The sequence below is a fragment of the Lates calcarifer genome, linkage group LG7_2, assembly GCF_001640805.2.
Source record: "Lates calcarifer isolate ASB-BC8 linkage group LG7_2, TLL_Latcal_v3, whole genome shotgun sequence".
Taxonomy (NCBI): Eukaryota; Metazoa; Chordata; class Actinopteri; family Centropomidae; genus Lates; species Lates calcarifer.
The window spans coordinates 1,455,248-1,475,037 of NC_066854.1; the positions used below are offsets into that span (position 1 = coordinate 1,455,248).

At 40.8% G+C, this 19,790-nt stretch overlaps 1 protein-coding gene and 1 long non-coding RNA gene across 2 annotated transcripts in view; one reads left to right on the plus strand and one right to left on the minus strand.

The window, feature by feature from the left end:
* Positions 1-1,199: 1,199 nt before the first annotated feature.
* Positions 1,200-3,508, minus strand: LOC127139137 (uncharacterized). The gene is made up of 3 exons (XR_007809094.1): positions 2,128-3,508; positions 1,822-1,906; positions 1,200-1,269 (listed from the first exon to the last, which is right to left on the minus strand). It is a non-coding gene; the product is annotated as an uncharacterized LOC127139137 (long non-coding RNA).
* Positions 3,509-19,031: 15,523 nt separating this feature from the next.
* Positions 19,032-19,790, plus strand: part of ahr2 (aryl hydrocarbon receptor 2) — a 63,109-nt gene continuing 62,350 nt past the window's right edge. Inside the window, exon 1 of the mRNA XM_018661285.2 lies at positions 19,032-19,541. Within this exon, the coding sequence (XP_018516801.1) occupies positions 19,483-19,541 (59 nt within the window). The 5' untranslated portion in view covers positions 19,032-19,482. The remainder of the gene's footprint in view (positions 19,542-19,790) is intronic.

A 19,790-nucleotide genomic window follows, 5' to 3' on the forward strand; every position in this document is an offset into this window, starting at 1 on the left:
TGCAAAAATCTAAACTAATCTGTCTCCTAGTAAGCCTGTGGGACTTGGTTCCTTACACATTATTTTCTAATTAAAAAAATAAAATTAAACCTACATAATTCATTAAATGCTCCTCATATAGGTGTAGTAAATAAAAGAATGCAGGGCTGGAATTCACATGACAACAATAAGACGATGAACTTTTACCATTTTTGTCCTTGTTTTTATGCAGATTAAAAGAACAGATTGATTTTTAGCAATTTTTACTGTAATTCAAAAATCCATGTGAAATTAATTCTAGTTGCCAAATAACGGCTCAAAATATGACAAAAACCAACTCTAACTCAAATCTAAACTTTGAACCGCAAAATTTTAACATTAAAGTCACTGAAAACAAATTTCATTTGCAGAATGACACAAAAATATTGTCACCAAGGCAAAGGGGAACCACAGCAGTTTGTAATCAGACACCTTTATCAGACGAATCATGTGAAACCAGGAGCGTTATTCATTTCGCAAACATCTGCTTGTTGCATCATTTCTTTATCTAATAAGAAGAACTGCTGTTTTTGCAATAGGAAAGAAAATTGATAACATTTGTCTTGTGATGAGTCTCCAAAGCTTCTTCAGTATTGAAGCCCAACAGTATTCAACAGTATTTATTCAAAAATAACTAATTAACTATGTACTTCCAGTTAATGGAGTTATACCTCCAGAGGAATGAAAGACCTTAAGAGACCTTTGTCAACGTAGATATATTGACTCAGAAGCAGGAAAAGCGCAGCTCTGACTAATAATGTAAACGACATCTCTGCATCTGATGAGTCAGACTGACTTCAGGAGGTCTGCTGCTTCTCTACAGCTGCGGTTTTCAAGGTTTGTAGGTGGATACAAATATAGTGACACTAGTAATGAGGTGAGAGTTATTCGAGAGAATTGGTCACAGCGGAAGCAGAAAATAGAAATTTGTTTGCACACTGCAGGTAACAGGAAAATGTGTGGGTGCATGGCTGCAAGCATTAGCTGCTGGAGCTAAGCTACATAGATTGCACTGGTTAAATATGACACCCTGCTGTTTCTGTATTCACTTCCAACATGCATCATCTAATCATAGAACAGGTTAATCCCATCATCTTTCTGAGATGACTGTATTAACAGTGCTACATGCACATTTTGCTATCACTACATAGCCAGTGTTAGCATTAACAGCTGTTTACTCACCATTCCAGAAGAAATGTTGTGAGTTCAGCATCAAACTTCATTCCTTTCCTCGCCAAGAGCTGTCTCCAGCTGTGGACAGCAACACCAATGTTAACTCTTGTTTTGCTTCTCTTGTAACATTTCTTTTTTCCTACTGAATTTAGCATGCTAACCAGGTAGCCCTGGCCCATCCAGTCTGTCTCATCACTTTCCGATAGCTACTCACAATAGCATCCAGACTGACCTGAAGAAGTCGGGCAGCTCAAAGGGTGTATTATAACCCCATAATCCTCTATTGAGGTTAGCAAGCTAACCAGCTAGCCCTGGCTAACCATTTGGAGAAACTGTAAGGATTAATAACTGCTGACAGATTTGACCCTTTAAAAACACATTTTGCAGATTTATAAAGTAACAGTACAAACAGCATAAACACACAGTACAAAAACCAACATTATTTTACATTATATTCAAGTTTACAGCATTTACACCTGCTTTTACACTAGCTACTAGTCAAAAAGTCAGGTTTAAACACCAATTAACGCTTATAAATTAGCAATTTTAATGATAGTGATAGTAATAATGCTGCTGCAAGTATTTGCTATTGCTACATAGCAACATTAGCATTAGCAGCTGTTTACTTACCAATTTAGAAGACAGACATGAGAAGTTCAGCATCAAACTTTAATCCTTTCCTTTAATTCCTTTAATCGCCCAGATCTGTCTCCAGCTGTGGAAAGCAACACCAATGTTAACTCTTGTTTTGCTTCTATTTCTGTCGCTTCTTTTCTTCTACTTGAGTTACCATGCTAACTAGCTAGCCCACGTTCGGAAACGTGAGCTAGCTTGTTAGCACCATCATTTTTATCATTTTGTGTCAAACATCTGAATCATAATTGAGTCGAATCTTAACAGACATGTCACACATATTGTAGATTAACTGTGTCTTACACTTGGTGACGATATCTCTCGTGTCCATTGCGTATAAACGTCCACAATCCTGTTCAGAAATGACAGGGAAGAACAACCACACCATGTCGCTGCAGAATTTGCCTGAGAATCATCCGATTTTGAAATTTTCTTCAGTATCAAAATAATCCAGTTGTAGTTGTTTGTAAACCCGATGGTAAATTGCAAACAAAAACTGCTAATAGCAAATTCGGCATACTTAATTGTTCAAAATGTAAATAAATATAGGCCAAAAATAGGACTCCAGTTGTATCCGGCAGCTTAACTTACTGAATCTATGGCAACATTATTCTCAGCGTTTCCAAGTGTTAAACTCCACCTGCTACAGCATTAAACTGCAGATAACTTGTGAATGCATGAATAATAATGAAAATATTATTTGTGCTTCATAAGAGTTTTGGTGAACCTGTTTAATTTCCAGCAGAGCTCAGCCCTCTCCCAGCCTAGCAGCACTCTAATCAGGCTGAATAAGTGAAAACACCTGTGCAGGTGTACAGGGCTTTTAAACAAAGGGTCTCACTGGTGAAAAGAAAATCCATTTATAGGAGCCAGAAATTCAAAACACATCATCAAAACCTGATTTTCAAAATGAAAGAAATAGATGTTTTTCCACTTAAGCTTCTCAGATTCTGTTGCTCTTTTATTTGAATTGTCTTGGGAATTTCCAGCTTCAGTATTGAGACTTGACTCTAACCAGCTGCTGAAGTGCTGATGTTTGTATTACCTAAAACTCACAGATCTGACTCACACTGACTGAGACAGAGACAGTTCAGAGTGCACCTTTGAACTAAGCAATGTGATGGTTGATTAAGTTTAGGTTTTACAAGGCTGCGTCTGTGACAACATCTCCATTAATGGGAGACGGCAGGGGAACTGAGCAGGTGAGGACAGTTAAAAAAGTTCAGAGGGAAAGTTTGGACTTTGTCAGGTTTTTTTCCCTCCTCATCACAGTCATAACTGCATCCATTACAGCCCAAACCGTCGAGGAACGAAGGGGCCCGGAGCGCCGCCAAGGTGGGAAATTTCATCTGTGACTCACATGCTCGTTGTTTGTCAAATCAATTTGAGTGCTGAGCTGAGTTAACAGTGTTCTCAATAACAACAGCGCTGCAGCGGCCAAGGAAAGAATGAGCTGAAATTGTTTTGAGGAAAGAAATCAAAGAGATAAAATACACTGTGAACTTCCCAGGAGAGCTGGGTAATTTCTCGACAGTAACGCAGTCCTTTTTTTCCAGAGAAGTGAAGGTTTGGCAGGGTTGAGTTTCCCACCCGGCGGTCCCACCAGATCATTACTGGAATGTGAAAATATATCACTTTTAACGTGATTTATTTAACCTGGTGCTGGGTCTAAAAAGATGACTCCAGTGTGATTGTGGGGTCTGCTCATTTCCTGCAGCCTCTTGCTGTTTTCCATCACTGTTGATGGTTTTCCAACTTTTATCATGTTCAGTTTCTCTAATTCTCTAAAGTAAATATGAGAAAGTCCCTCCAGGAAAACAGAGGGCAGTAAGTTAGTTTTGTAACTGTGTCAAATGCTGTATATCTTTAATTTACGTTCCTTCATATAAAAGTCTTTGGTTTGGTTTGTCTGTAAGCTGTCACCCACAGCTGTCTGGGTTTCATAAATCTCAATGATTTACTTCTGTATTTGTTTCTGGTCACTAATTGACGTCACCAGGTTTGTGTAGAGTTCAATTTGGTTAAAATCTAACACAGGAAAACATGTATCTGTGTTTATGTAACTGTCTAGCAGAATAATACAAGCAGCAGAGAGTGACACATCAGTGATGGACATTAACATGTTTTATTAGAAGCTACATCATTTTGACACTGCTGAAGCTGCTTTGTAGCAAAATTAGCATCTTTAGCTTCTAATTTAGCTGCGTTAAATATGCAATAACTGATTTCTTGGCCACTTGCGAGCAGCAGAAACTAGCTGTGAATGCAACATTTGCATATTCATCACCTATTTAGTCAAAGCTTGTTAGAAAATAGAATAATAGAGCAACATTACTGTTCATTTGGAGTTTTGTTTGTTTCTCTTTTAGCTCTGCTTTTGGTCTCCACCACCTCCTGAGGGAATTATCTGGCTCTTCAGCTGCTGTCTGTGGAAATACTGGCTTTAAACGACATGTAATTTAGCTGGCATGGTAGTTGGCTGATGTTGTTTAATGGCTGCCATCTCCACCAAGAGAGCCATCACTTTATTTTAACTGATAAAAGCAGTGCAGGGTTTTTCACACCAGCAACGCACCGCAACTCATCATTGCACAGAGCCAAGGCCATTATTTCCAACAGAGAACGAGCACCATGGTGATTTTCCTCCATGTTTTTAGCCACAGTTCAACTTAAGAGAAAGTTGCAGACCTCCACAATGAGATTCCAGCCTCGATGGGAGACAGAGGTTTTGGTGAGACTGTGGAGAAGAAGAAGTGTAGTGGCTTTGTCCTCTGTCAGGTTTATCAGTTCACATCAGTGTTTTTCTTCCTCATAAATGATACCCATGATTTCCCAACCGTGAGGCTGTAACTGTTAGCTGTCTAATTATACTGGTTGCATGTCTGATTCACAAGCAATCGGGGACTAAATGCTGTTAAATCAGGATTGACAGTGTAAACAAGGAGGTATCTGGAGCAGCCTTGACTTTTGAGTCCAGTCCTGGAAAATCCTGGAGAGATTGGGACAAGTAAAAACAAGCAAATTATTTCAGAGCAGAGAAAGAGGAGGAGATGAAGGCCCAAACCTCAGATTTTATTTTGAAGGGGTGATTGAGTTCATGGGAAGCCGCCGTCACATCACTCATAAGTGTGTGTTTGTGTGTAGTCCAAGACACCCCCCCCCCAAAAAACACACACACAATTTACACAGTCATACACCACAGCTCTTGTCAGTGTGTGTGTGTGTGTGTGTGTGGAGGGAAGTGGTGATGTTAATCAACCCCAGATGAGCAAAGAGGCCAGACGAGCCGAGTCACTATGTGTATATGTGTGTGTGTGTGTGTGTATATAACAGCAGTAATAACAGTCTGGGCTGGTGGAGTTCGTCCCAAGGGCCCCGCCCCACCCCCCCAAAACCTCGGGGTCCGGGGCCGGTGCACACACATTCACCACTCACCCTGAAGTCACCACCTGAGAATGCTGGGACACGGAGGCTGGAGCAGCACCTCTGTGAGTGAATGCAGCTCGCCAAGTGTGTGTGTGTGAGTGTGTGTGGTTTTCTCAAACAGGACGGGGGGAGTTTGGAAGAGTGTGTACTTCACTGACAGGCCCCGGTTTCCTCGACGTCTCGGCTCAGCCACGAGGATCCTGCTCCTTTTGCCCGAAGTCGGCCTTTGCACACATTTCTCCTTTTACACTGAATATAAAACCAAAAGCAATCAGTGACTCATGCTGCATTCGAGGTCAATCAGGACAAACCACCGGCATGCACTGGTAGTAGAAAGTAACAGCTTGGTTTCCTTAAAACTCAATGTTTGTAGTTTTTTGCATTTTTCCATTATTCAGTCAGTGATGGTGAAGATTGTGAATAAATCCAACATCAACACTTAATCAGAGACGTCTACAGGACTGCAGGAATGCATTTTAATAAAGTTATTTTCAATACTACAAGCTTTGTTGGACTGTTTTCCCTCCTTTTGCAAGTTGTTCCAGAGAGCTTCAGTTTTCAATAGACTCCTACTGCAATAATTCATCTATTTTACAACTTAGGTCTGATTTTATTTTCTGTGATCTGAGGATGTGGTGGCAGCAACACAAGCAGGCACATGAAGGCATCAGCCAATAGATAGCTAGATAGATAGATAGGTAGGTCTGTGTTGCTTAAGAAGCTGGTGAGTCATAAGTTATGAAAACCAATAGGAATGATGATGAAAACAACCCAAACAATGGAGTTTTCCATGTTAGATGTCATTTCCCACTAACACATGAGCAACCCAAAAAACCCCACAGGTCGACCAACAGTAATAAATTATGATATACTTCATACCTGTTAGTCACTACATCAACATCTCTGACATTTTTATTCAGTGCTGACAGGAGCAACGGCCAAATATATAAAAGCTGATGGAGTTCAGGCCCACAGCATGAAAACTGACGTCGTTCTGTTGTGTCTCGTCAAATTAAATCCATCTCTGACAGAGACAAAAGAGCAGAGGTTAGACAAAATTGAATTTTAGTACTTTCAGTTGGACTTGGATTGGATTAAAATATTATTTTTTATGCCTCTGTGTGTTTTTTCTTTTCCTCTGGAGTCATGAAACACTTTCATTTCATCGCTTACCAAAAACGCCAGTTTCATTTTCCGGACGTTTTTTTTTTTTTCATTGGCCAGGAATGAGTCATCAAAACTTAAGGGTTTGGAAAGGATAGCCACTGACGAAAACATTTCCCAGCATGCTTGGTTAGTCACATAGCAGGGTGATGGATTGAAAGCTCTTCCAAATAAATACATGAAAACAAATCTCCACTTCCCAGGTCGGCGATGAGGTTTTTATTCAACCCCTATTTATCCAGGGGAGGTTTGCTGGGCACATTCACTCTTTCTCAACAATGCCGTGATTCAGTTTCATGAAGCTGCACACATTATCATTTGAGAGCTGCCCGGTGCGACCACAGCCTTCTGCTGTCAGCTACTGGGAGCTGCCCAGTATACAACCACAGCCTGCTGCTGCCACAGAGCCGCTCCGCCGAGCTAATTGGAAGTTAAGTGTCTTGTTCAAGGGCACAACTGTGGTATCTGCTGAGGTTGGAGACGGTTACTGCTTCACTTAAAGGCTCAGTTCACCCAACAAAACAGAGCTTCTCACTTACCATTAGTGGTGTCTGGTCATCTGGGCTGTTTGGGTTTTAATATATCTGTTTTTAAAACGTCTTTCTAACAACACTGACTCCTCTTATTTCATGGTTATTTCTGAGACTTCTGTTTATCTGGAATAAATAAAAAATGTTGTTGTGACTTGGAAAAGATGAGTGTGTAAAAGTGTGTGATGCACCACCAAGACTGACCTCTGACCTTTGACCTATGACCACCAAATTCTAATCAGTTCATCCTTGAGCCCAGGTGGATGTTTGTGCCAAATTTGAAGAAATTTCCTCCAGGCGTTACAGAGATACCACGCTCACAAGAACGTCACAGACAAGAGGACTACAACAGACATGGCTGCATCATTTGTAGTCCTTCTGTGTCTCAGTCTGGCTCCTTTGCTCCTGCCTACATCTACCTGTCCATACCTGAAGTTTAAGTTCACTGAGAGGTTTCAATCCTGGTCCATTGTTTCATTTGTTTGTAACCACGGTGTTACTCATCACTCTGACCTTTCACTGAGTCAGACACAAACCTCCAGAGTTCCTCCTCCTCTGATATTGATGGGCAGAGAAGTGTGTGTGGGTGTCTGATATCCAAGGAATGGCGTGGGTGAAGAAAATATGTAGCTCTCCATCATATTCCTCCTAAATTTACTCTCTTTGTTTTCACTTTTCCAGAAGCTCTCGGGCAGAGTTAATCTCTCAGGCGTCAGTGTGCGGAGGCTCGTCTTTAACCAAACCTCCCGACGTTTGACTTATTAAGAGACGAGGTAATGCTGCTGCTCATGGTTTCTTTTTGTTGGTGTCCAGCTTGGGAGATATTTGGTGAGGTATCTCCAGTATCTCAGACATGCTATCACAAATTCCACAAGTGCATCGGACACCACAATCACCAGACCAGTTGACAATTTTCTCACACTTCTTATCACAAAAAAGTCAGTATCTGCTGCAGTGAGTTTAGTTTGAGTTTCAGTTTCAATGTGTTTTCATTTTAACCTGATGGCTCCTTTGCTCTGATGTCTTAGAGGTTAAGGCACCAACCCTGAGCTGAAGCATCCCTGGTTTGTCCTGTCTCTGGTCTGACCTCCACTCGTCATCAGATCCATCTCAGGCCAAACTTGTAGTGTTTCTATTAAAGAGTTCTATTGTTCAGTGTCTTCCTGCTGCAACAAATACTCACCAGAGCACCAAATGTGGATTAATACACCACTGAAAATAGTCCCCAACAAATGCACCGTGTCCTCTTGTTTTTTCTGAGTGAACACACATTGTTGGTTGGAGTCGTTGTTGACGGCTTGAAAAATATAAAATAATACCGGGCTTAGCTTTCAGCCCTCTACAAAGAACTTTCATTTTGTTTGAGGTTTGTGCAAAAATCTGTGGTTGGATTTCTCTTATTATTTCACAAAGTTGGAAAACACTCTCCTTGTCCCAACTGAAGTGATGACAGGCATCAAGCACAAGGCAGCATATGAGCCACAATCACGCCTCAATCATCCTTTAATGCATTTTTAATAAACAATAGAGATGTCCTACAGCGGGAAACAGATGGGTTACATGAGCGGAGCAGTCTGTGTCCAATTCTCCCCTCTGACATCAATGCTTTCTGGATGGATTTTAATGAAATGTTGCAGTTTGTTCAGCTGCATAGTTGTGTTGCTGTTGTTATTGAAACCTCAGTGGTTTTACTCGTTCGAGTTTGGTGGACGAACTCGGTGAGTGTTCATGTGGGTCGTAATGAGCCAAGGTCTGCTGTTTGTCTTCCTGCTGATGTTGTGGAAAATAGAGAGAAGTAGAGTCAACAACAAAGCTGCTTTCTTCCCCCATTAGCTGATAAACATGATGGATTTATTCTAACAGTGGAAGATTTAGGTGTTAACTCTCACTAAAGGTTGAATCTCGGTTGGCCGCCTGCTCAGCATATGCAGACAGAGATTACAAAGTCTACCCGCACAAAAACAAGGAGACATGTTTGGGAGGAAAGTCTCTGTAAATACCCTGTGGGTAGTCCTGTTTTTGGTCTCTGAACAACAATGCCAGGACCAGGACCGGCCTGTTGCACCTGCACCCACAAAACTCAGCACTGGAACCAGGTCCTTAATTGCAAGTCTCTCTAACTCAAGTCAACCAAATCAAGTATATCTGTGACTCGGTGAACAGGTTACCTGTGGTGATTCCCGTTGTTCGAGGTGGACGTTGTTTCTTAGTGTTTTAAAACAGGAAGGCTTAACGTTTGTAAAAGTTTCTCAGAGTCTGGAAAGGTCTTGTTGTCTTGTTTCTACATTTAGACATAAATAAACACATTTCCACACACAAAAAAAAACAAAAACAAAACAAAACATGATGTTACATGATGTTATCACATACAGTATGCACTCACTGACAAGCACTCAAACACACACTCATCTGCAGATTCCTTGGCTGGAACAAATGAATCTTTATTGTCTCTGGAGCAGCTGAGGATCGTGGGAGGAGGAAGCTTTATTTATTCTATCTCCTGATTTGTGATCTCTCGGCACGTTGCTGCTGACAGGACGGCAGAAAAATGCTCCCACTTCAAACGGCTCAGGGGCAGCAGAGCGGACGGCAGCGTGGGCCGCCGAGCCGCCTGCACATCATTTCTCTTCGGAAGCGTTTTGACCTCAGCGCGTAAGGTCAAACCGACTGATGCTGAGGCTCGAGACCAGACCAGCGGACAAATGAGGAGTTTCATTCCACAGAAACATGAGGATGAAAATCTCTTTTTTCCATCACAGCAGCTGCTTTCAACCCGTCCCACAACTCACAGGACATCCACAGTATATACATTATTTAAGTTTGCAGTTATCTGGAGATCAAACTCCTCACTATTACAGCTTTTCTAATACAACTGTGATGCTGTGATAACATTTCCTTGTTTTCTTGGACACATGTGCCTCCAATTTCACTGACCTGGGTTCAATTCCCAACTCATGAAAACAAGTTTTCTACTGAGAGGAACAATAACATTTTTGGCGATGTTTTGTTCCCATTTAAACCAGGAATAAAACCTTCAACCAAACTGCTCCAAGTGCCAGACTTTACCCAAACTTTTAACTGCCACTCACTGAAAATCAGCCACGCCGAAAAGAAAAACAAAGTCTCAGATTGTTGCTTTTTTCACATAATCTCACTTATTGAGTTGGAATATTGGCTTCACTTAAGTCTTGTAAACTGCAAACAATCTGCTTTGCCTAGTCTGTGCTCAATTTCCATCAGTTTATGGGTCTTATTTGAGATTTTATGGGATTTTTTGTGATCCCTCAGCATCACTGTGTGCTGTCAGAGCACAGTCAGAGCACGAAGAGATCTCATCGTTCTCTAATCAAACAGGTTGTGATGTGGTTTTTCAAAATAATACACAGAGCCACCTCTCTAAACTACAGGTAGGTTTAAGTGTGTAGGAAGCAGACTGCACAGACAACAGGTAAGAAGACCACAGGTAACATGTTGCTAACAGCTTCTGAAGGTTTAATCCAGTACACATAAGAAGAGAGAACACAAGTGAGTTTGTTTTCCCACCAGCAGAGGAAATAAAAATGTGAAGTTTTGACTGAATTTGTCCTGAATTCATTCATCTTAAACGCTGCTCTATTGTCTGTTTATTTCATTAAAAGAAAGAGTGACATCTTCAGATTTAACTGAGGTTTAAACTGGGAGTATTTCTACACATTTAAGAGCAGTCCAGCCCTTAAACATAAGCTGAAATTTCATTTGTTTATGAGACATCATGAGGAGGAGGATCACCGGGAACATTTGCATTCATCCTGTGGGGAACACATCCAAAGTAAATTTACTGGAAATCAGCCCAGTATTCATGATGCTATCAGGCCCTGGACCAAACTGTTGGACAGACACAACACTGAGGCCTGCAACACTGGGCTCTCTATACTATAAAGATATTACAGGCTGATTTGAATATCTTGTGATTGGGATTTGCATGCAGCGAAGATCAAAGTCACATCCAAATTCCCGTGCAGCTCGCCGCCTGATAACTCTCCATACACAAAGCAAATTGCTAACAAGCTCCACAAGAGCTGTTTTTTGTTTTTTTTGTTTTTAACGAGCCGTAATGTTCAGCTGTGTGAGTGTGTGGTATAAATAGGAGTCGAGGTTTCCAGAGGCTGCTGGGTAAAAGTACAGGGTAGGAGGCTGGTATAGGTCAGAGGTCCAGACGATCTCATGAGAGGGAGATGACTGGCAGGACTACAGTCGATCTGTCGTCTTCACGGGAGGAAAAAACACAGAACTTATCTTTATCTTTATTTAGTCTGAAACAAGCAAACAAGTCTGTCAGTGAGGTGGTGAAGCTCCACTTGTTTCTGCTGCACAGCATCAAATCAAACATTGTTGTCTTGACAGTAGACTCCTGGAAAATGACTCTTATCATCTGTTTTTACTTGTAAAACTCCTCAAACTGGAGCTTTCTGCAGGAAGGTTTGGAAAGAGGCTCTGTTCAGATTCTTTGGTAATCAAGGACGCTGTGAGGGAGTTTGTGGAAGAAACACAGATTTGGAAATCAAGGCAGACGTTCAAGGAAGACTTGTTTTCAGGCAGGTTGTTGTTGGAACCGTTTTCAGTGACTGGGTCCCATGAAGTCCCAAAGAGCCCCAAACCCAGCCTGGACTCATGAAACTAACACACCAAGTAGTTTCATGTTTTTTCTTTCCCTGACACTTTACCAACAGGGTGTAAAATGACACACAAACAAGTGTTTAACGTGGTGTGGTATTTGTGCACGGAGAGGGTCTTGGTCCGTGTCTGAAGTCACAGTCACTCACTAACCAAGCAATAATACCATCGTGCAGTGTGTTTGCACTGAGGCATGACTAATGGGACAAAAAAACTGAATTATTTATTTTATTTATTCATCAAAATGAGTCTTCTGCCGTCATTACAAGACTCTGAATCAGATAAGACATCAATAAAACACTTAGATAAACTAACACAAGTATCTTCAGGTCGTTTGTAGCGTTCAGAAGGTTGAGTAGCCTGAGGAGACGCACTTTGAGTTTTGTTTGATACGCAGTCGTCTATCTCTGCTCCCACAGGGCATTTCCTCAAACACAATAGACTGAAGACAGAGACAACAGAGATGACTAATATGTTTGGATGCAGTCTTAACTATTTCCTCTCCAGCAGTATTATCAGACTGAGCTATAATATAAAGTATCATGTCTATTTTAATACCTGATGCTTCAGATGTTATTAACACACATGGTTATTTAATACGCCTGCTATTTCTTTAAGGATTATGGTACTTTTTTTCATATAGCTGTCAACTTGTGCAGCCTCATCCTGTAAACAATGACTAATCTGGAGGTCATGAAAACAAGATCTCTAACAGCTCACAGTGACTCATCAGCTCGCAGATATCCTACACTGTAAACTGTAAAAAAGACAAATCAGACGCCACCGTCAGAGTGTTGAAATGTTGTTTTTCTCCACTTGTATGACTTAATTCTCCTTTTCCCCTCAAAACTTTTTCACTTCTTCAGGTCAAAGGAGGTGATTTAGTGCGCTGAGAAGATGCAGAAGTTTGTGGTTTAACAGCAGAAAGTTAAGATTTCAGGTTTGCAGATTGGACTCCGTCCAGACAGAGAGGGTTTCACATTAATTCTGCTTCACTTCCTGCCCTTTATTTACATGCAAATTCAATTAACCTCCAGACCAACTGTCAGAGTTTCACACAAGGAGCATTACTTCACCTCAGATGGAAATCCACATTGTAATCTGTTAAATATTCACCTCAGACTGTTTCCCATCAGGCAGGAGTTTCCAGTGGTAAACACATTAAAAAAGAATCCACAGTTAAAGCACAATAAAAACAAGCCTCAAACCGCCGGGAGATACAGACACAACTTAGAAATATCAGCTGATAAGAAGAGAACAGAAGAGAGTTTAGATCCTGTGCAGGTCAAACTGGGACAAAAAAGAGCTGATTTACAAAAATAAATTCAAAGAACTAAAATAAAACAGAAGAAACAGGGATGATGTGGAGCTGCAGTTACTGAGAAAGTTTTAAAAAGTTGTTCCTACAGCTGATTTTTCCCATTTCAAAGAAAAAAGAGGGCTGTGTTCAATAAAGAAAACTGCTGCCATTGTGGAGTGAAAACCTCATGACTCCGATTTTAGTGATTTTCTCGGTTCAAACTTAATATAAGGGTCAAAGATTACACACTTTGTCCTAATGAAGTCCTTCTTAGAGAGAGAAAACATGCCTGTCGAGCCAAAACCAAGCAGGCTCTGGACATTTTAAAGATGTAAGGAAGTGGAATTAAAAATCATGACACATGATAACATGCTATTGACAACATGTGGTGTTAAAATGAGGTCTAATGGTCAAATAAACTCACCATAAACAAACTGTCTTTTGTGGTCTCACAGCGCTGGAAGGGACTCAACAGTTTTTAGATTAGAGAGCTTTAAGGCTTTCACTTAAAGAGTCAGTTCATCCAAATCACATGAAATATAAACCTGTTTTAACAGGATCGTGGATGTAGCTTTGGTTGATGTGACAATTTAAAGGAAAAACCTGATGAACAAGTGGAGAAACAAACGCAGATGCTTCCACAGACGTCACCAGGAAACACCAAAACTCCAGACTTTATGTTGCCTCTGTCAAATACTACATTTACCAGCGGCGGTTTGTTTACGGATGCAGTGGCCTTGTTCCTCTGAATAATCCACAGACATAACAACAAGTCAACAATTTTAATTGGAACTACTTTTCCGCTGAAAAAATAGTTCCTTTGAAAAGTATCCAGAGTGAAGTCTGTGATTATCCAAAGTAGGTTTCTTGTTTCTGGAGAGATGCAACCAACAGGGTAATTTTCAGAGCTCAATAATCTCAAAATCTCATAAAATCTAAAATATCTATGTGTCTCAGTGTTCCCTTAGAGTGAAGTCAGTGAGGAGACGTTAAATCAGATCTGATTTTCTTCTTTAACCCCCTTTATTAAAACCTTGAGTGAAGAGAAAGAGAAACTGAGAGTAAACAAGTACTACAGCTACACTATATGTTCCTACTGAAAAATACAGGACCGTTTCTACAAAATAAAAGACTCAACCCACCTGGAGCTTTCAGTCATAATATTACATGATCTTCATCATCAAATGAAGTTTGTTCATTTGTCATGAGACTGTAGATGTTATGTGTCTTTTTTCTGAGCCAAAGTTTTTGTGATTTGTGTGGAATCCCCCTTTACTAGATGCACTGCAGTGGATTTGTGATGAGCCTCAGAGTGAAACTCAGGCACAAAGAATTCAAATTTTAACCAAACAGTTTTATAATTTGGAAAATTTCTACTATTTCCAAATGAATAATGACTCCTCAGTTGAAATGTAATACTTCAAAACATCAGCCTGCACCTGCAAATCTGTGTTTACTGAACACTTTCATGAACACCACTGGAAAATTTTGCTAAATCTAAATAGCCAACCCCTCTTTCAGTCAATCAAGACCTGTGTGTTTAAAATCTGTCACTTTTAAAGGACAAAAGTTGGATGAAAGCAGGAGATTAAGGCACCAGAGAGAAGTCAGAGAGGTGCAAGTGGGAGCAGAAACTCCTGAATTCCAGTAATGAAAAGCTGTTTTAATTCTTCACTTCCACTGTTTGACACGAGCCAACCGCTCTCCCTCTGAAAGCCCCCGCTCGCATCCAGAACTCACCAACATCTGCCACCAATTTACCAGAACGCTGCTGTCCCGGATACGACTATTAACCAGAGCTGCAGCCTGCCGTGTCTCCTCCGGGCTGCACGGCTCTCACCACTAACCAGGACTGAAGGATGAGCCGCAGGTCCGAGCCCGCTCCAGACTGGGCCTGACATGGAAATAACACGACTGCAGCAGGCCTGTAATTTTGAGTGGCTGTGACCTTTAATCATATCTTGATCTACATCCTTTATCCCCGCGTCTGTCGGTGGCCTGATGCTAATTTGAGACGTCGGATGTCTGAAAGTTTCGACCTGATCCTTGTCCCGTGTTTGGTACCGTTTCATATTTTGGAGACGGGTCAAAGACCAGATGGAAACAGACGCTGACGTCGCTCTGCCAGCTGCCTGTGAAACCAGAAAACAGCAAAACACCAGTCGAATAAAATCGTTTTTATACATCAGGAGATTTGATCATGGTGGAGTGTAGGTGTGAGAGGTAGCAGGTGGCAGTGCTTCCTCTCTATGACCTTTGACCTCCTTGCATTACATTGTCACCTTGAAACCGTAAAGATCCTTCCTTCCTTTCTATATGCTCCTCCTGACTTTTATTGTGAAGTTGGATTTCAGCTTCATTTCTTCATCATTCAGGGACTTTTTTCTCCATATCTACAACGTGAGATAAAGTTATCTTTCTCATTTTGACACTTTGCACAAATCAAAACAAACACAACACTTGTGATTTGCAAACTGATCTGTCATTAGCACTTAGACCTGTAGGTGAGTTGTTTTCTGTTTAAAAATGGCCTTGCAGTAAAGCTTCATACTATGCATTTTTAATTTCTTTGAATACATTTCCAACAAAGAACTCTGTAGACTGGTTAAAGTCAGTCAGCTAAATACACAGACATTTGTCTCCAGGGAAGAACTCAACCAAACATTAATGGAGGATGAAGTTTCCAAAAATAAATGGATAATAAATGAATGTTTATTTGGGTTTAAATTGAGCTTTTCTTTTCCTAATTTCCCCGTGATTAGAACCAAATTAGAAGTCATTCAGAAAATCACAGACCCATAAAATAATGTTCAAGATGAATTCAGGGGGATTTCTGTTTGATTTCCAGACTTGTACATGCTGTAATTTAAGAAATAAAAGATTCATTGACCTTTGACCTATTTTCTTTTGGAACGAGAAAGAGGAACTGAAGATTCATGCAACAGCAGCTCAGACGTATATTCAAAACAGAACGAGGCAAACAGTTCATCTGCAAGTTTCGTGGTTTTGCAGTAAAGAAAGTCTCGCTTACTGACGACCTTTCAGTTCATCACGAAGCTATTGGAGCAGAAAGGTGTGTCACATGCTGAGGTGCTGTCGAGCAAGGCACCACCTCCACTCCTCCGTGGAGCTGAGCTGCCCCCCCGCTTTAATTTCAAACTTAAAGTTCACAACTTGTAGTCAGTGAGTTTGGGAGTGCGTTTACCGCCGTGTAAATGCCACCTCTGCATGTCGCAATAAAACGCTGCAGCAGCCTGCGGTGGCACAGTGGAAAGTTACCGCAGCTCTTCAGGGGCCTGTTTTGGTGCTGCCAAATATATAAACCGGTGGAGTTTAGTCATGGAGCAGCTTAATGATGAGGAACAACAGCTTCTGGCTTCCTAACCCCCTCTGCTTTCTGTACAGCAAACAAAAAAAAGGCCGGGTCTTAATTCAACTGCTGCAGCCGACAAGTTCTGATCAGAGAAAAAAGACCAAAAAAACACTGATTCATAATCACACTGTCAGCCAAGGACCTCACTCACCTATTCTCCTTTTAAAAGCACTGTCATTTGTTTTAATCACCTGCTATAAATCACTTTGTGGATGTCTCAATTAAGAGCAACAACCGCTAGGCCCCATTAGCGTCTGGAGATCACACAGCCATTACATTCAAGCTTCGCAGACACAAATCAACCTGTCATCTTCATCAAAATCATTCAACTTAAAGACAGAAAAACAACAGCCAAGCTGCAGAAACAGAAAAAAAGAGAGCAGTGGTTCTTTAAAAACGTCTCATAAAGAAAAGTGAGGGAGCGCAGCTGCCAGACGCTCAGGGTTCCAGCCAAGCTGTATTAAAACAGGGTGTATTTTAAACAAAGGTTGCATTTTTATAGGGCCAGAGGGTGGCATATCGCAGATAGCTGTTGACTTGTAACTGCCGTGTTTAGCGTTAAACACAGTGCCCTGCCATGGCAACATGGATGCCAAGAGTTCCCCCCTCCCTCAGCGCTGCCAGCCAACCTGGAACTGTTTTATATGCAAAGCAGTTGCAAATGAGAAGTACTGTTTAATGACGGGGAAAAAGAAAGGAAGAGGACGTCTTTGCACAGGATTGTTTATTTAACTGAAGCAGGTATCATCATCTTTATCATGACAAGGTGAAGGAACACCTGAACCTGAAGTATCTCAACAACTGTTGGACTGTTGTTGTTGAAGTTCCTTGTCCTCAGAGGATGAATCCTGTTGCTTTTTTTCCTTTAGCACCACCACAAGCTGTAATTAGCAAATCCTACAATGCCTGTCTGCTTGTCACTGGTTTAACGTGCGTCTCCATCGTTGCACCTGCATAAACTCCCCGTGATAAAGCAGCCTGACATTGATTCTCTACAGCACACAGCAGCGTCTGCAACTCCTGGTCCTGAACTTTAAACCCAGCAAATAAAAACTCCAGCTTGTTTTTCATGTCGTCTGTCGTCATTATTTCCGTCCAGAAGAGTCCTGATGCGTGACAGTTCATATTTACAGCTCTGATCTTGGAAGTCAGCGGCCCGTTGCACAATTTGAACCATCACACTGAGAACTTTACACCCGACAGATGTTGGATAACAGGACCAGTGAAGCCCCTCACTCCTGAGCTCTGATTTTCAACTTGGAGTGAATTTGTGTGCCTTTTGGGTTTTTAAATTTGGTCCCTGGCGTGTCGGAGCAAGTCTCTCTCTGAGCACAAAAACACCATGATATATTAGGCTGACGCTGGCTGCACTGAATACAATGAACAATACAGGAATCCTTCAAATTCACAACTGCGTAAAAAAAAACCTGGTTCACCTCAGTCTGACAGAGCGTAGGAGGACACGGTGACTGACTGCCAAATGACCGAAACACTGAATAAATATGTACATGCACCTTGGCCGATTCATGTTGCAACTGCAGCGTTTTGCCAGAACAGGCAGAGTTAAGCAACAAGAGAGAAGCTGAACCTTCACCTGTCGATAACCGCCCAGTCAGAGCCGCACATTTACAGATTGTGCAGCAAAATCATGTGTTTTTACAGAATCTGAGGCTGTTTTTTTTCCACTGATATGACAGTAGAGTCCTGGGAAATCTCCCAACTGTCAGCTTTTCAGCAAGAGCTTTTGTCTCCAGCTCGACCTCCAGTTATTTTATTTTAAGGCCATGTAAACAGACTTGAAGTTTCAGAAGCTGTTTCAAGGTTCAGGGTCTGGATCCTCTATCACGTGTCCTCCGGAAGGACCTGAGAGCTCAGCTGAACCTAGGTCTCTTTCTAAAAAAAGCCAATATGGCCTCCAAAGATTCAGAATCTGGGTTTTAGTGTAGAAAGGAAAGATTTTTAAAACTTTTTAGTGTTAAAATCTGGTAATATTGTTGTAAATTTCTAAATATAAATATATACCATTGTTGCATTTAATGTAGTTTTATTTGATAATGTCTGTACATTTAATAATCTATAAATAATATAGAATATATATTTATTGTTTGTCTAGTATAGCTGTATTAACACCAGTATATGTATTTATTATTTATTCTTTTGTTTTAATATTTATTAATTCATGTATTAAATATCTTGTAAATGTAAACATACACTAGTACCTCACTGAATGCATTTATTTGAAATAGATAGATTGCTTATTAAAATGTATTATATAATATATAAAATAACTATTTACATTTATTTATTTTATTTTTAATTTTTATTTTTAATGAATGTATTAGCACTGTAGCATATCTATATAACTTACTGTTTTTTTAGTAGAATAAATTATAAGAAACAACAAAATTGATGCATTAATATTAGAGTGGTTTATTTTTTATTTTCTATACTATTTATTTTTAACTTAATTATTTATTCAAATTCATTGAAACTTTATAGAATACTGTAGCTGTCTATCATTATTATTATTCTGCTGTAATAATAATTACTGTAATTATTATTGTAAATATTATTTTTATTATCCTAAATTAAATACTGTACTATAATTGGATGACAGTGAAAAAACTCCTCCTTAAGGTCTTCCCGGTTGGAATGCGCTTTTCCAGTCACTCCTCGCCTGCGGTGTCAGTGTCAGTTGGCCCACATTCGGACCACCTTAAATATTTCTGCTCTCGCGTTACAGTGACACACATGCACACAAACCGCGACGGGAGCGCGCGTCGGCAGCAGCAGCAGCAGCAGAAACAACCCTGTCAAATCACAACGGAGGTGACGCGCAGGCAGAGGAGTTACATAAAAATCCTCCGAGGACTTTTCGAGCTCTTTTTCGCGTCTAAAAGTCACCGCATCCACCGAGAACCGGGGGGAAGTACTTAACCGTCGGAATCATGAGAAGTTGTGACAGCCTGTAAACGTCTCACGGGCGTTTGGAGTAGCTAAGGAAAACAAAAAGTCGTTTTTTTCTTACGCAGCCGAGGAGCGTAAAGGGGGATTTCTGCTTATTTTCTGTCTCGTATTTTTTGCCGTTTTTTCTTTAAGGGATTTTTTTTTAAAAACCAAAACCTCTGAACACGTCTGGACCTGTTAACGTGAAAAAAAAACCGGGGATAAAGCCACTTTTTTTTTCCTCCTCACTTTGCTGTGAATTCACCATGCTGCCGAGCACGGCGCTTTACGCGGCGAAGAAACGGAAGAAGCCGGTCCAGAAAATGTAAGTGAACGAGCGATACGCAGTGAAATCACTGTGATATCCGCGCGATGCCACATACTGTGTCTAGAAAGCGAGTTTCTAATGACTTCTTTGTGCTGCGGTATGTCTTTAAGATATTCCTGAAGCGTGTCTGGTGACCTATTGTACCCTCTGTTGTACTTTTACTGTAATACTCTTGCAGTACTCCCATGCTACTTTGTAGTAATTAAGCCTGTGATCTTCTGTAGTGAATTTATACCAATTATAAAA